Here is a 14973-nt window from a genome sequence, read left to right on the forward strand (position 1 = left end):
ATTTCAAGTCAGTCAATTCAGGAAGTAAACAGAATTGCAATGTTTTTTTCTCACAGAGAAGCATTTAATTTTTTTGTCTAGGTAGGCCTCGAGGAGAATTGGAATTGGGATTTATTTTTACTTACAGAATTGAAGAGGAATTGGCCCCAAACCTGCTATATATCACAGGAAATATGTTGAGATGCTAGTAAAAAAAATGCACTTAGTTATTCAGCTCAAGACTCTGAAACAAGGTCAATACTCTGTTTGGAAAATGAATTAATTCTATAAACCCTCGCCTTGAAGAAGAAGCTAAAATCAATCCTTGTCTTTGAGATGCGACCCTGTGTTCAGTAAACTGGCCCAATCAGTCCATCCTCAGACCTGTCTGTCTGTTTGTTTGTCTGTATATCCATCGGTCTGCATGCATGTCTGTCTATCTCTCGTTCTGGATAAAAGTGTCTCCCAAATGTAAACCTAATGTAAATGTCTGTGTGTCTGTGTGTAGAAGCTGAAGCACACAGAGAGTGACAAGCTGCAGGTGCAGATCCAAGCCTACCTGGACAACGTGTTTGACGTGGGCGCCCTGCTGGAGGACGCCGAGACCAAGAATGCCGCGCTGGAGCGGGTGGAGGAGCTGGAGGAGAACATGTCACATGTGAGAAGAAACAACAACCACACACAGACGTACTGCCTCTATCCAATAACACTCTGACTCCCTACAGAAGACTCTTTGCCACCCTACGTATTGACTTTTTGATAACTCACTCCGGCCGTCCCTTCTATCTGAATCCTCAATCACTCGTTCAGTGACTTGGCATCCATCCATTTCTCCATGCATTTATTCATTGACACGTTCACTACAAGCACTCACTCTGCGTTATACGTGTCATGTGATCTGACGGAAACCCCCCCCCCCTTGTCGACCTTTGCGCCCCCAGATGACGGAGAAGCTGCAGGACACGGAGAACGAGGCCATGTCCAAGATCGTGGAGCTGGAGAAACAGCTGATGACGCGCAACAAGGAGCTCGACTCGATCCGGGTGAGACTCATTCCCCTACAACTCACCGTGCCCTAAATCAACGGGTGGAGAGAAGTGAATAACGCTATTAGACAGACACAGGTCGATCATTTTCAAGGCCTGTTTGTATCAAGCTTCTAAGGAGTGCTGATCTAGGATCAGGTCCTCCCCGTCCGTGCGATCTTATTTATTGTGATCTAAAAGGCTAAACTGATCCTATACTGTAAGTCAGCGCTCCTACTCTGAGATGTTTTCATAGTAAACGGCCCCCTGATCTGCGTACATACATTGACATCTCCGTTCCCCGTGCCTATCACCCAGGAGGTGTACAAGGACGCCAACTCGCAGGTGCACACGCTGCGGCGGATGGTGAAGGAGAAGGACGAGGCCATCCAGAGGCAGTGTAACCTGGAGAAGAAGATCCACGAGCTGGAGAAGCAAGGCACCATGACGATCCAGAAGAAGGGCGTCGGGGACCTCTCCAACCTGCCCTCGCCGCCCGCCCCCGGGGGCCCACTGGTGGCAGGATTTGAGGGTGTACCAGGGGGCTATAAAGGGGGTGCGGTCAGCCCGATGGGGTCGAATGGGATCCCGGGGATGCCCGCGCCGCCCCCTCCTCCTCCCCCACCGCCTGTGCCTGGGACTGGTAGGTTGAATTCCGAGTTCAGACCAATCCCGGCTTAGCTTACTGTTCAGTCACAGATGGTAGCGAAGCAGTCTGGACTGCTAGTTGCTAGTTTCACAACATGCCCTTTAATTTTTACTGTCCTATTTTCTTGAGTGGAATTTAATGTACTGGTATGCCTTTAGCCCAAGCTGTTCCAGCTCTGGCATTTGAGTTGTAACAAAAACAGACACAGAGGCAGAGCTGGGGAAGCCAGCCGAGAGAGAAAGCGAGTGCAGAGCAGTCACACGAGAGGAGTTTGTACTCTGCTGATTGAGTCTCAATGGAAGACAGCACTTGGCATGCTGTCATCTCAATTCCACGCTTACTTTCTCTCTCTTGTTCCCTCTGCTCCTGTTTGTTCATCCTCTCCTCTATTTCACTCCCTCTATTCCAGTGCCAAATGGGCCATTGGCTGGCCTCGCCGCTCCTCCCCCCCCCCCCCCTCCCCCCCCGCCCCCGCCTCCCCCTGGCCCTATGGCGGTGTCTGCCCCCCCGCCCCCTCCTCCACCCCCCATGGCCCCACCGCTGCCCGGCTGTGGATCCCCCACTGTCATCTTCAACTCAGGGTTAGCAGGTAAGGACATCCCACCCAGACGCCGCCTGCGTGTGAGACTGAATGTGTCTCGAATGGCACCCTATTCCCTTTGTGGTGGATGTGGATGAATCACGCTGTACCAGACAATGAAAGATGGGTTTTCCCGATACGCTTTTGTTCTGTTACAGTTTTTTTGTTATCGCTTTGGTTCTATTTTCACAAGTATGTGGTGAATTTTCAAAACTTAATACAATACTCCAAACTGGTAAACCTTATTCAAAACCTTTTTATTGTGAATTCATTTTGTTTGGCGACATCTTTCACCTAACAACCATTGATCCCAAAAATATGTTTACTGTGAAATACAAAATATACCCCCCCCTCAAAAATTATAATTTCTATGTGGTCAAAGGTGAGATTATTACAAATTTTCATTGATGCAAAAATATATTGTTCAGATGTAATTACAACATAGGTGTACTGTATTAAAATGAAAGAAAGAAACAAAGTTTTGCAGCCACTAGTTTGCTTCAAGCCTGTCTTGAGCATTTGGCCATAGGTTCTCATCAACATTGCAATAAATGTCCTCATTGTTCATGCACCTGGAGAAAAACCTTTTGGCATGGCGAATCATTGCCTCATCCATGTCCTGGAGGGGATCATGTGAAACGCATTTCTAGATGAAACACTGATTTAAGTTTGGTGAAAAAAATGACCTATGTTTTTGTGTGTTGTACTTAGTCAATTTAAAATGTGCTTCGAGTTTTAAAACTGCCTTTTCGATTATCTGGTTTGAGTTTTGTACTAAGCGTTTTGAACTTTCCAACTTGTGAAAATCGCACCAACGCAATTGAAGAAAACTGTAATGTATGTTAATGGTATCGGCTATCAGTGATCATCACAATTGCAATCTTTTTTTGGTATGTTTGTGAACCGTCATTATCAAGTGTTAATCGTCTGGAGTATTTTATCAGCCCTTATCATAATACAGTGCATTCTGAAAGTATTCAGACCCCTTGACTTTTTCCACTTTTTGTTACGTTACAGCCTTATTCTGAATTTGATTAAATTATTTTTTCCCTCATCAATCTACACACAAAACCCATACTGAAAAAGCTAAAACAGGTTTATAGAAATGTTTGCAAGTGTATTTATTTACAGAAGTATTCTGACCCTTTGCTATGAGACTCGAAATTGAGCTCAGGTGCATCCTGTTTCCATTGATCATCCTTGAGATGTTTCTACAACGTGATTGGAGTCCACCTGTGGTAAATTCAATTGATATGACATGATTTGGAAAGGCGTACACCTGTCTATATAAGGTCCACCAGTTGACAGTGCATGTCAGAGCAAAAACCAATCCATGAGGTCGAAGGAATTGTCCGTAGAGCTCCGAGATAGGATTGTGTCGAGACACAGATCTGGGGAAGGGTACCAAAAAATGTCAGCAGCATTGAAGTAAAAGGCACATAACAGCCCGTTTGGAGTTTGCCAAAAGGCATCTAAACGACTCAGACCATGAGAAACAACATTCTCTGGTCTAATGAAACCAAGATTGAACTCTTTGGCCTGAATGTCAAGTGTTACGTCTGGAGGAAACTTGGCACCATCCCTACGGTGAAGCATGGTGGTGGCAGCATCATGCTGTGGGAATGTTTTTCAGTGGCAGGGACTGGGAAACTAGTCAGGATCGAGGCAAAGATGAACAGAGCACAGTACAGAGAGATCCTTGATGAAAACCTGCTCCAGAGCGCTCAGGACCTCAGACTGGGGCGAAGGTTCACCTTCCAACAGGACAACAACCCTAAGCACATAGCCAAGACAAAGCTGAAGTGGCTTCGGGACAAGTCTAGGAATGTCCTTGAGTGGCCCAACCAGAGCCCGGACTTGAACCTGATCGAACATCTCTGAAGAGACCTGAAAATAGCTGTGCAGCGACGCTCCCCATCCAACCTGACAGATCTTGAGAGGATCTACAGAGAAGAATGGAAGAAACTCCCCAAATACAGGTGTGCCAAGCTTGTAGCATAATACCCAAGAAGACTCGAGGCTGTAATCGCTGCCAAAGGTGCTTCAACAAAGTACTGAGTAAAGGGTCTGAGTACTTATGTAAATGTGATATTTCAGTTTTTTGTTTTTCAAAATGTGCAAAAATGTCTAAATGCCTGTTTTACTTCGTCATTATGGGGTGTTGTGTGTACATTTATGAGGGGGGAAAAAACTATTTAATCAATTTTAGAATAAGGCTGTAACATAACAAAATGTAAAAAGTCAAGGGGTCTGAGTACTTTCTGAAAGCACTGTATGTCACTGAGAGCACCCCATGTGCTTTCCAATGGTTCTAAATTCACAATTTTAGTCTACACTATGTTGCCTTATCAACTGGTGTGTGTGTGTGTGTGTGTGTGTGTGTGTGTGTGTGTGTGTGTGTGTGTGTGTGTGTGATGTGTGTGTGTGTGACAGACTGATAGTAGCAGAGCATGAGACAAGCCTCCTGATATCCTTTAGGCCTTTTGAACCCTGACGATATTTACACTATCACTGTGTCTGATGCTGGTTACTCACCGCAATTTCAAGCTGCTTGACTTCCTGGATATCAGGGTGTGGATAGCATGGTTGACTCAGAGCGGATGTGACGGCTAGTCAGGCCTCTTCTGACTCACTGACTTGGTCTCCCCCTTAACCTATCATTCATTGTGTGTCACTGGGTCTGTACACACTCTGCAGACTTTGACCAGTTGAGACAACGATGCAATGTGACACAAGATCATTCCAGAATTTGACCTTTCACCTTTGACTCTTGATCTGAAGCATTAATTCAGTATATGACAGCACTAGCGTTAGTACACTTTCAACTGTAAAGCTTGTTTCGACCACGTTTGGTTTTGTATGATCTGTTATTGTCTATTATGATTGATTATCTTACTAATCTCTCTTTCTCTCTCCGTATTAATGATTTCTCTGGTTGTTTTTCTCTCTACCTTGTTTTCTGCCAACCAGAGGGACCCATCAAACTGTTCTGTAGGTTTTTTCTGTCATGTGGTTGTGTTTTCACTGTTCCTCCTCTCCTGAGTATTTGGAAATGGTATTTTTAGTCGTAACAGCAAACGTGAGACAAGACACACACACACACACACACACAGGAGGAATGTCCGCATAGAGATGGCCATTTATACCCTATGATTTTTTCCAGTCTAGCCAAGCATGAAATTGGACTCTTTGTTTCATGCATTCTCTTTAAATTCTCTTACGACTGTGCAGACTCCCCCAAAATATTATTCATTCTTCACAGCTGTACTGTAGAAGGCTTGAGCTCACCAAAATATGAAACCACAGTCTATCCACAAAACAAGGACCACAGGACATGGAGTCCTAGTTGGGGTCATTTGTCATCATTCTGGGATCCAGAACTGCTGTGGTCCTTAGCCTGTTACATATAATGGGACGAGACAAAATACAGTACAATCTGTCTTACTTAGTCTTGACTGATGGGAAAGCACTGAAAATGCCACATTTCCAACTCCTGCACGGTCTCCATACTGTACTCTACCTTGTGCGTGTGTGATTTATTGTAATGTCAGGAAGTGTCTGTTGTTGCATGCTGAAACACATTGACGTGCCGCTGCAGGTAGCCGGGTATTGATAGCAAGATAGGAGAGTGTTGCGCAAGCCTGGAATGCCCTGGTTGTCACACTCTCCAATCCTGATCCTTATCGCTCTGCCCCACGGTACCTCTGTCTGTCTGTGTGCTAGAGAGGTTACCCGGGGAGAGGCAGTCAATCTGGGCTTATTTACTCAGTATGGCCATAATCCTTGTCTATATAAACACAATATGCCACTGTGCCAGGGATGACAACCCTAGCCATATGCACATTCAATATCATAGCTAACTCAATTTGGTGTCCCCCAAGGCACTATTCTGGGCCCGCTACTGAAAAGTATGTCTTGGTTAAATCAATAAACTAGTGGTAGTGGCTAGCAGTAAAGAGCTAGCCAGAGACCATCATGCCCTGCTGTAGAAGTGGCTGTAGAGCACATCTCCAGCTCTCTCAGGCGGGATTTCATTAAATGGGCTCTTAAGATGAGACCGACGGCCAGTCTCAGCCTATTTATCTATCTACGGAGGGAGGCATATCCATGTGTGTCACCACCACCAGTAACTGATAGGACTGTGTGTGTCCCAAATGCCACCCGTATTCCCTATATAGTGCACCCTATTTCCTATATAGTGCAGTGGAGGCTGCTMAGGGGAGGACGGCTCATAGTAATGGCTGGAATGGAGTCAATGGAATGGTATCAGCCACATGGAAACCACGTGTTTGATACCACTCCATTGACTCCATTCCAGCCATTATTATGAGCCGTCCTCCGCTCACCAGCCTCCACTGATATAGTGCACTTCTTTTGTAGTACTAAAAGTAGTGAACTACATAGTGAATAGGGCGCCATTTGAGATGCATGCAGCCTATGTCTATCCTCCATCACACGACGTGTGCACTGTGTGTTTGTGAGAGTGATGGCAGAGACAGGTAGATGGTGTGTTTGTGAGAGCGATGACAGAGACAGGTAGATGGTGTGTTTGTGAGAGCCATGACAGAGACAGGTAGATGGTGTGTTTGTGAGAGCGATGGCAGAGACAGGTAGCATGTGTGTTTGTGAGGACGATGACAGAGACAGGTAGATGGTGTGTTTGTGAGAGCGATGACAGAGACAGGTAGATGGTGTGTTTGTGAGAGCGATGGCAGAGACAGTAGATGGTTGTTTGTGAGAGCGATGCAGAGACAGGTAGATGGTGTGTTTGTAGAGAGCGATGGCAGAGACAGGTAGATGTGTGTTTGTGAGAGCGATGGCAGAGACAGGTAGATGGTGTGTTTGTGAGAGCGATGACAGAGACAGGTAGATGGTTGTGTTGTTGTGGACGATGCAGAGACAGGTAGATGGTGTGTTTGTGAGAGCGATGACAGAGACAGGTAGATGGTGTGTTTGTGAGAGCGATGACAGAGACAGGTAGATGGTGTGCTGTCTGATTTATTCCTCTGTGCTCCGGTGCAGCCGTGAAGATTAAGAAGCCCATCAAGACCAAGTTCCGTTTGCCCGTGTTCAACTGGGTGGCGCTGAAGCCCAACCAAATCAACGGCACCGTGTTCAACGAGATCGACGACGAGAGGATACTGGAGGTAGGGAACCATCCACTCACCCCCACGTATATGCACTTCACACTTTGACCTTCTCTAAAAGCTATGTTGGTCTACTGTACTTCAAAACAACATGTAGGATACTCACCACAGGGTTGCTTAGGATTCAAACCTTCTCACTTGAAGTGTGTTTTCAACCTCAGGACCTGAACGTGGATGAGTTTGAGGAGATGTTCAAGACGAAAGCCCAGGGCCCGGCCATCGACTTGGCCGTGAGCAAGACCAAGATCATCCAGAAGGGTCCCAACAAGGTGGCGCTGCTGGACGCCAACCGGGCCAAGAACATGGCCATCACCCTGAGGAAAGTGGGCAAGGCCCCGGAGGAGATCTGCAAGGCCATTCAGCTGTAAGACGCCATGGACTCCTCCGCATTACGACCTAGTGGTCTTCTTAATCTATGTAGCACTGCGAATGAGGGTTTTGTTTGTTTGTGTGTGTGTCTGCTTAGTGTTTGTGTCTGTATAGCATAGCGTCTGTGTGCATGTCTGTGTCTCCAGTCCGTGTTTGCCTGTGCCTCCGCATAGCGCGCATTTCTGTGTCTAATAACCGTCATCCCCTGCGTCCCACCCCCACCCCCCTCCCGTCAGGTTTGACCTGCGCACCCTGTCGGTGGACTACGTGGAGTGTCTGATGCGCTTCCTGCCCACGGAGAACGAGGTGAAGATCATGCGTCAGTACGAGAAGGAGCGGAAGCCCGTGGAGGCTCTGACAGACGAGGACCGCTTCATGATGCACTTCAGCAAGATCGAGCGGCTCATGCAGAAGATGACCATCATGGCCTTCATAGGCAACTTCTGCGAGAGCGTTCAGATGCTGACACCGGTGAGGCTGTCTTAGGGCTTACCTGATATGATTGAGGTTATAGGTGACGGGAGAGGAGGATTCGGGCTTCGGCCCTGTATACACTCAAGTTGTGCAACTGATGTACAACGCGTTTGGGTTTTGTGATACAACGGGGTGTTTCTGCACACACAAAAATGACACAAGCATTGTGTGAACATTTTTGTGCAAACCAACTAGGGCTGGGCGATATGTCCAAAATATCATGTCATATTTTTGACAGTATTTTATGTTTAGAATAATAAAAGTTCTAACTTTGCTTTATGAGTAGTGTGACCCTAGGGTGGCAACACATACAACACATACCAAAAATAATTTCCTGCATTTTCATTCATTTCTGCATTTCCAGCACTCATTTGAGGTAATTTCCACACTGCCACGTAGGGCTGCACGATTTGGGCAAAAAAGGCCATATTTTTAACCAAATGTTGCAGTTGCGATTTGACTTGCGATTTAGATCAAAACACTTGGGTGAACTGTTGGAATCATGGAAATAGAATAATTATTCTAATTCTATATAAATGTATAGTGGGCACTTTGAATGCAGTGACAACGAATGAAAATGCCAGGGATGAGTTATTGTGACAGGATAGGAACCAAAGTGTTGGTCAGTGTTTCTTAGGGGACCCTATAATGTTTAGCTACGTTAAATGTTTCTTCATGTAGCCAACATATTCATGATTCCTTCGCGTATTTCTCTTTGATTTAGAAGATAATGTTGCACAAACAATATGCTGATTTAGGCCTATACCATCACTGGTATCAGTCTGTATAGCTAGCTAGCTCAGTACATTTATTAGACAGCTAACTAGCGATTAACATTAGCGGTAAAGCGATTTACTTTAAACCTTGCTAAGAAAAGACAAAAACTAGCTGTTTGCAGAACCACAAAAAAGTAGTGTAATTATAGAACGCTTGTGGATTTATATTAAGAAGTAAAGTGGAAACAACATTATTGCATTGATCAAACTGAACGCAAGTGTCTCGTGGTCAAGCAACAACAAATGCTCTCCTTGAGTGACAGGGCTAGGTCTGTGTGGAAAGCGGCATGGAGAGAGATGACTCAATTGTATTTATTTAACCAGGTAAGTTAACTGAGAACGCATTCTCATTTACAGCAACGACCTGGGGAATAGTTACAGGGGAGAGGAGGGGGGATGAATGAGCCCATTGGAAAGCTGGGGATGATTAGGTGGCCATGATGGTATGAGGGCCAGATTGGGAATTTAGCCAGGACACAGTGTTAACACCCCTACTCTTTAAATAAGTGGCATGGGATATTTAGTGACCACAGAGAGTCAGGTCACCCATTTAACGTCCCATACAAAAGACCGCATCCTACAAAGGGCAACGTCCCCAATAACTGTCCTGGGGTATTGGAGATATATTTTAGACCAGAGGAAAGAGTGCCTCCTACTGGCCCACAAACACCACTTCCAGCAGTATCTGGTCTCCCATCCAGGGACCAACCCTGCTTAGTTTCAGAAGCAAGCCAGCAGTGGGATGCAGGGTGGTATGATGCTGGCCCATGTAGCAGTGTAAAATATAAAAATGTACGTTACACACGGCATATCACATTTAACAAACCAAAAATTCTAATAACGTTATAGAAGATAAAGTAAAAACCCAAACCGGTCTGTGCATTAATACCTGTATATAGTAAAATATAGTATACCGCCCAGCCCTAAGACCAACTCTCCATTGTATCATAAATATATCAGTCGTATCACAACCATTGTCAAATGTGTTGTAGATCAGTTGTACAACCTGAGTGTGTACAGGGCCTTCTTAAGTTTGACTTATTCTCCTCTTGTCTGACTTTTGTTCTACTTCCTTCTTTCTTATTTTTTTACAGCAACTTCATGCGATCATCGCAGCATCTGTGTCAATAAAATCCTCACAGAAACTCAAGAAAATTCTAGAGGTAAGCGACAAAATACAGATTTCTTTGCATCAAAAATATTCCGTGCTGATTTTTTGTTGTTGGAAATATTGTTCCTGGCTGCCTTCTGTGTTGATGTTCCAGTGCTGTTGTTCCCCCCACAGATTATCTTGGCTCTCGGAAACTACATGAACAGCAGTAAAAGGGGAGCGGTATACGGTTTTAAACTACAAAGTTTAGATTTGGTAAGAGATTCTCTCTCCCATCCTAAATGTATTGCTAGTGCATAACGTGCTTCAGGATTGTCATTGCCAGCATCCCAAATTGCACACTATTCCCTATTTAGTGCACTACCTTATGGGCCCTATGGTAGCGCACTATGTAGGGAATAGGGTGCAGCCTATGGGCCCACGTCGAAAGTAGTGCATTACAAAGGGAATAAGGTGCCATTTGGGACGTAATTATCTTCACACGCCTTTTAATCCTCTAATTCCCCCAGCTACTAGACACCAAGTCGACAGACCGGAAAATGACACTGTTGCACTACATAGCCAACGTGGTGAAGGAGAAATACCACCAAGTCAATCTGTTCTACAACGAACTGCATTATGTGGAGAAGGCCGCAGCAGGTACGATTCACAACATGGCCTCGTGATATTACAGTGAAAGGGCTGATGCTAAATCAGATCCTAGGCTGCACCCTATTCCCTACATAGTGCGCTACTTTTGACCAGAGCCCTATGGGCCCTGGTCTAAAATAGTGCACTATATGTGGAATAGGGGTGCCATTTGGGGCGCATACCTTAGTCATTGGATTGTAGCCTATCTTTGGTCTGCAGGCACTTCTGTTGCACTGTGCCTTCAGTCATCTGCAGTTTTGTGCTACAACAGACTGTGATGTTGTTCTCTTGCTGAGGAATTGACACCTCCATGCAGGGTGTTACTCTGAAGAGCTGTGCTGTAAACTCACTGAGGTACGGCCCTCCCTGATTTGAACAGTATCCAATTGTGTGTGCGTGTGTGTCTGCGTGCTATCTCAGTGTCGTTAGAGAACGTTCTGCTGGATGTGAAGGAGCTCCAGCGGGGAATGGACCTGACTAAGAGAGAGTACAGCATGCACGGTCACAACACCATGCTCAAAGACTTCATCACACACAACGAGGGCAAGCTGAAAAAGCTGCAGGACGACGCCAAGATCGCACAGGTAAATGTCATCTCACTGAATTGATTTTGTGCAAAACTAATACAGCAACTTTATTAAAGGTTTTAGTTCAGGACTAAGTTTAATCTGTGTCTGAGAAACTGGCCTTATATGTTTGACAGGACTAACTTACGATTGGCGTATGTTTCATGTGTAACATATGTTTCAATGCTAAAGAACGTCCCAGGGAAATCACGAATGCAAAATGTGCATTTTATTTTTCTCCCGCAGGACGCCTTCGACGAGGCGGTCAAATTCTTCGGCGAGAATTCCAAAACGACGCCCCCGTCTGTGTTCTTCCCGGTGTTTGTGCGCTTCGTCAAGGCCTACAGGGTGAGACTAATGTCCCAACCCTCATCCCTGTTCCTCCAGCTGTGGAAACGCCTCAGTCTAGGCTCAGTCTAAGTGTGTATCCGTGTGTGTGTGTGTGTGTGTTCTTTCAGCAAGCGGAGGAGGACAACGAGCAGAAGAAGAGAGCGGAGCAGATGATGATGGAGAAACTTCTGGAGCAGGAGGCCATGATGGACCAGGAGGACAAGAAGGTAACCTCTCCTCCCTCCCATCTATATCTCTCTCGCTCTCTCTCTCTCGCTCCCTCCTCACCCACTTCCTATAAGATCAACTACCCCTTCCCCCCCCCTCCCTCTCACCGCCTTCTCCCTCTCTCTTTCCCTCTCCTTCCTCATCCTCTTCCTATAATTTAAGCTTATCTTTCTCCCCCAGCTCTACCTCTCTCTCCTTCCCCTAACTCTCCCCCTCCCGCTCTCCCTCCTCCCCCTCCTGCTGATGGGGCAGCTATATTAGGCACTGCAGACACCTAGTGTATCACATCAAGTCAAGATAAGCCACTACATATAACCAGTAAACATAAACAGTTAGAAAAACCAACCAGGAAATATAGACGGTATATATAATATATGTAGAACCTTTCCAATGGACACATTTGACTGACAGCTACGGCTCTAGGTTTTATAGAGCTGTAAAGTGTCACCAGGGACACCCTTATGCTGTTTGTATAGTCGAAAAAGGCGCCTGTGATTTGACTGTGTGCGTACGTCCTTGTCTGTGTGTTTTATTCTATCTATATATATGTGTGTGTTGTGTGTGTGTGTGTGTGTGTGTGTGTGTGTGTGTGTGGTGTGTGGTGTGTGTGTGTGTGTGTGTGTGTGTGTGTGTGTGTGTGTGTGTGTGTGTGTGTGTGTGGTCTCCCCACCAGTCTCCGTCCCATAAGAACACCAGGGGCAGGAGTCAGCAGCAGGAGGTGATAGCTGAGCTGAGGAAGAAGCAGGGGAAGGATACGGGAAGCCGCCACGTGTACGAGGGCAAGGACGGAGCCATCGAGGACATCATCACCGGTAAACAGGACCGGGGTCCAATCACCATCAGTTCTACAATCACCCAACATTACTTATACACATGCAAACGTACACACACATGCGTGTACACATACTGTAATGCGCGCACACACACACACACACACACAACACACACACACACACACACACACACACACACACACACACACACACACACACACACACACACACAACACCACACACTCACACACACTGGGTGTTCTGCATGCAAGTCCTCCCCTGTGCTCTAATCCAGTCTCATTCAATCATTAACATGGGTTTCTAAACCACTAACAAGTATGTTGCCTCTTAACTATTGAACTGTTTCAACTGTCAAAGATTCAATCCTAAGGCTTTATTTAACCTTAATCATATGTTAAAAACATGCATTGACAGTCCAGCTAACCTAACCTAGACACTTGGAGCCGGCTCAAATGTGTATATGATCATTATCTGCTCTGCTTTTTCAGAAGTCCCGGTTGGAAGATTCCCGAATGTCCTACTTATTCCGTACTGATTCCAGGGAATCTTCCAATTAGGATTTCAATAAGCAGGAAATTCAGGAATCCTCCAACCAGGATTTCTGGAAGACATGGGAGTTTTGTGAAAGTTCACGGAATTTTGCAGCCCTTGTAGGCCTGTAGTAGACTGTAACCCTCTATAGAATGTGTTAATGTTTCTGTGCTTCAGTCTTCTAATGCTGTATGCTGTAGGGTGTTAACCTGTTCTAAAACCCTGTAGATGTGTGCTTCTCCTTACTGTCTTGTCTTGGCTGTTGTCGTTGTTTCAATGCAGTGCTGAAGACAGTGCCCTTTACCGCCCGCACAGCCAAACGGGGCTCTCGGTTCTTCTGCGAGCCGGTTCACAATGAGGAGAGCCATTACTAAAGCTTAGAGCTCTCTCTCTGAAAGGTTGCTGTAAACACAGTTGCTCTTCTTTCTTTCCTATCTCTCTCGTTCGCCGTACTCTCACTGTGTGTTGTGTGTTCCCTCTCACTCGCTCACTCTGTGGGTGTGTATGTGTGTGTGGGGGGGGGGGGGGGGGTCTGTCTCCGCCTTTCCTATGAGGGGAGCATGAGGAGGGAGGGGTTTGGTGGGAGGGGTCGCTGGTGTCAACTCCGTTACCCTGCATGAAGCGTGTCATCCCCGTTATATACTTTCTCATCCGTTTGTATCGTCACCCATCGCAAACCATAATGTCACAGACATTTTCCTGTCGGTCAGTCAGGCCATTGATATTTGAGAAGAGTGAGATGGGTAGATGGGTAAGAAAGCATCTCTCTCTATCTGTATTAGTAATACATACACTGAGTGTACAAAACATTATGAACACCTGATCTTTCCATGACATAGACTGACCAGGTGAATCCAGGTGAAAGCTATGATCCCTTAGTGATGTCACTTGTTAAATCAATTTCAAATCAGTGTAGTTGAAGGGGAGGAGACAGGTTAAAGAAGGATTTTTAATCATTGAGACAATTGAGACATGGATTGTGTATGTGTGCCACTCAGAGGTTGAATGGACCAGACAAAATATTTAAGTGCCTTTGAATGGGGTTTGGTAGTAGGTGCCAGGAGCACTGGTTTGTGTCAAGAACTGCAACGCTGCTGAGTTTTTCACGCTGAACAGTTTCCTGTGTGTATCAAGAATGGTTCACCGCCCAAAGGACATCCAGCTAACTTGACACAACTTTGGGAAGCATTGGAGTCAACATGGGGCCAGCATCCCTGTGGAACGCTTTCGACACCTTGTAGAGTCCATGCCCCGACGGGGACGGGGGTGCATCTCAATAGTAGGAAGGTGTTCTTCATGTTTTGTACACTCAGTGTATATCAATCAGACAGCATGGTAAGTGCCCTCTGCTGTTAATATAGCTGAAGTGCTTCCTAGGCCGTAGCCCAACGGATTGTCACTGACTACCATCCAAGACGTTTATATTGCATGACATATGTAATGTTGACTAGTATTAATGCCAGTAGTTATATGGTATAGTGTATTGTAGTTCTGCTTCAGTAGATGAAGTTAGTATTGTCAACATAGCAGAGTAGTTTACCCTATAATTCTAAAATAATTCTATAATATATTGTAAGTTAGGATGTGTTGATGTTGACTCATTTTAAAATGGCTGTGGCATTATACCTTGCTTGTGTGTCCATCTGTCTTATCATGAAAACTGAGTGTTGTGTTCATCATGTATTACTGCCGCTGTTCGGGTCTCTGCATGCCACTGGCTTTCTCCTGCTTCATACCCAAAATGTCCCCTGTTCCCAGATCCCCTATCTCTGATCCAAGGTGTT

At 45.7% G+C, this 14973-nt stretch overlaps 1 protein-coding gene across 9 annotated transcripts in view; it reads left to right on the forward strand.

The window, feature by feature from the left end:
* Positions 1 to 14973, forward strand: part of fmnl2a (formin-like 2a) — a 94311-nt gene that overhangs the window by 74802 nt on the left and 4536 nt on the right. For 3 of the 9 annotated variants that reach the window (XR_011481018.1, XM_070447064.1, XM_070447067.1), the window contains exons 12-27: positions 488 to 637; positions 921 to 1022; positions 1323 to 1647; positions 2063 to 2242; positions 5204 to 5224; positions 7256 to 7380; positions 7542 to 7744; positions 7986 to 8220; positions 10094 to 10162; positions 10285 to 10365; positions 10620 to 10749; positions 11161 to 11324; positions 11553 to 11654; positions 11765 to 11863; positions 12538 to 12676; positions 13472 to 13587. Coding sequence is in view for 8 of the 9 variants with exons in the window: in XM_070447064.1 (XP_070303165.1) it covers positions 488 to 637; positions 921 to 1022; positions 1323 to 1647; positions 2063 to 2242; positions 5204 to 5224; positions 7256 to 7380; positions 7542 to 7744; positions 7986 to 8220; positions 10094 to 10162; positions 10285 to 10365; positions 10620 to 10749; positions 11161 to 11324; positions 11553 to 11654; positions 11765 to 11863; positions 12538 to 12676; positions 13472 to 13563 (2217 nt within the window). In the remaining variant the exon portion in view is untranslated. The remainder of the gene's footprint in view (positions 1 to 487; positions 638 to 920; positions 1023 to 1322; positions 1648 to 2062; positions 2243 to 5203; positions 5225 to 7255; positions 7381 to 7541; positions 7745 to 7985; positions 8221 to 10093; positions 10163 to 10284; positions 10366 to 10619; positions 10750 to 11160; positions 11325 to 11552; positions 11655 to 11764; positions 11864 to 12537; positions 12677 to 13471; positions 13588 to 14973) is intronic. The other 6 variants (XM_070447073.1, XM_070447058.1, XM_070447060.1 and 3 more) reach the window with 3 other exon arrangements.

This window comes from Salvelinus sp. IW2-2015, linkage group LG2, assembly GCF_002910315.2.
Source record: "Salvelinus sp. IW2-2015 linkage group LG2, ASM291031v2, whole genome shotgun sequence".
NCBI lineage: Eukaryota > Metazoa > Chordata > Actinopteri > Salmoniformes > Salmonidae > Salvelinus > Salvelinus sp. IW2-2015.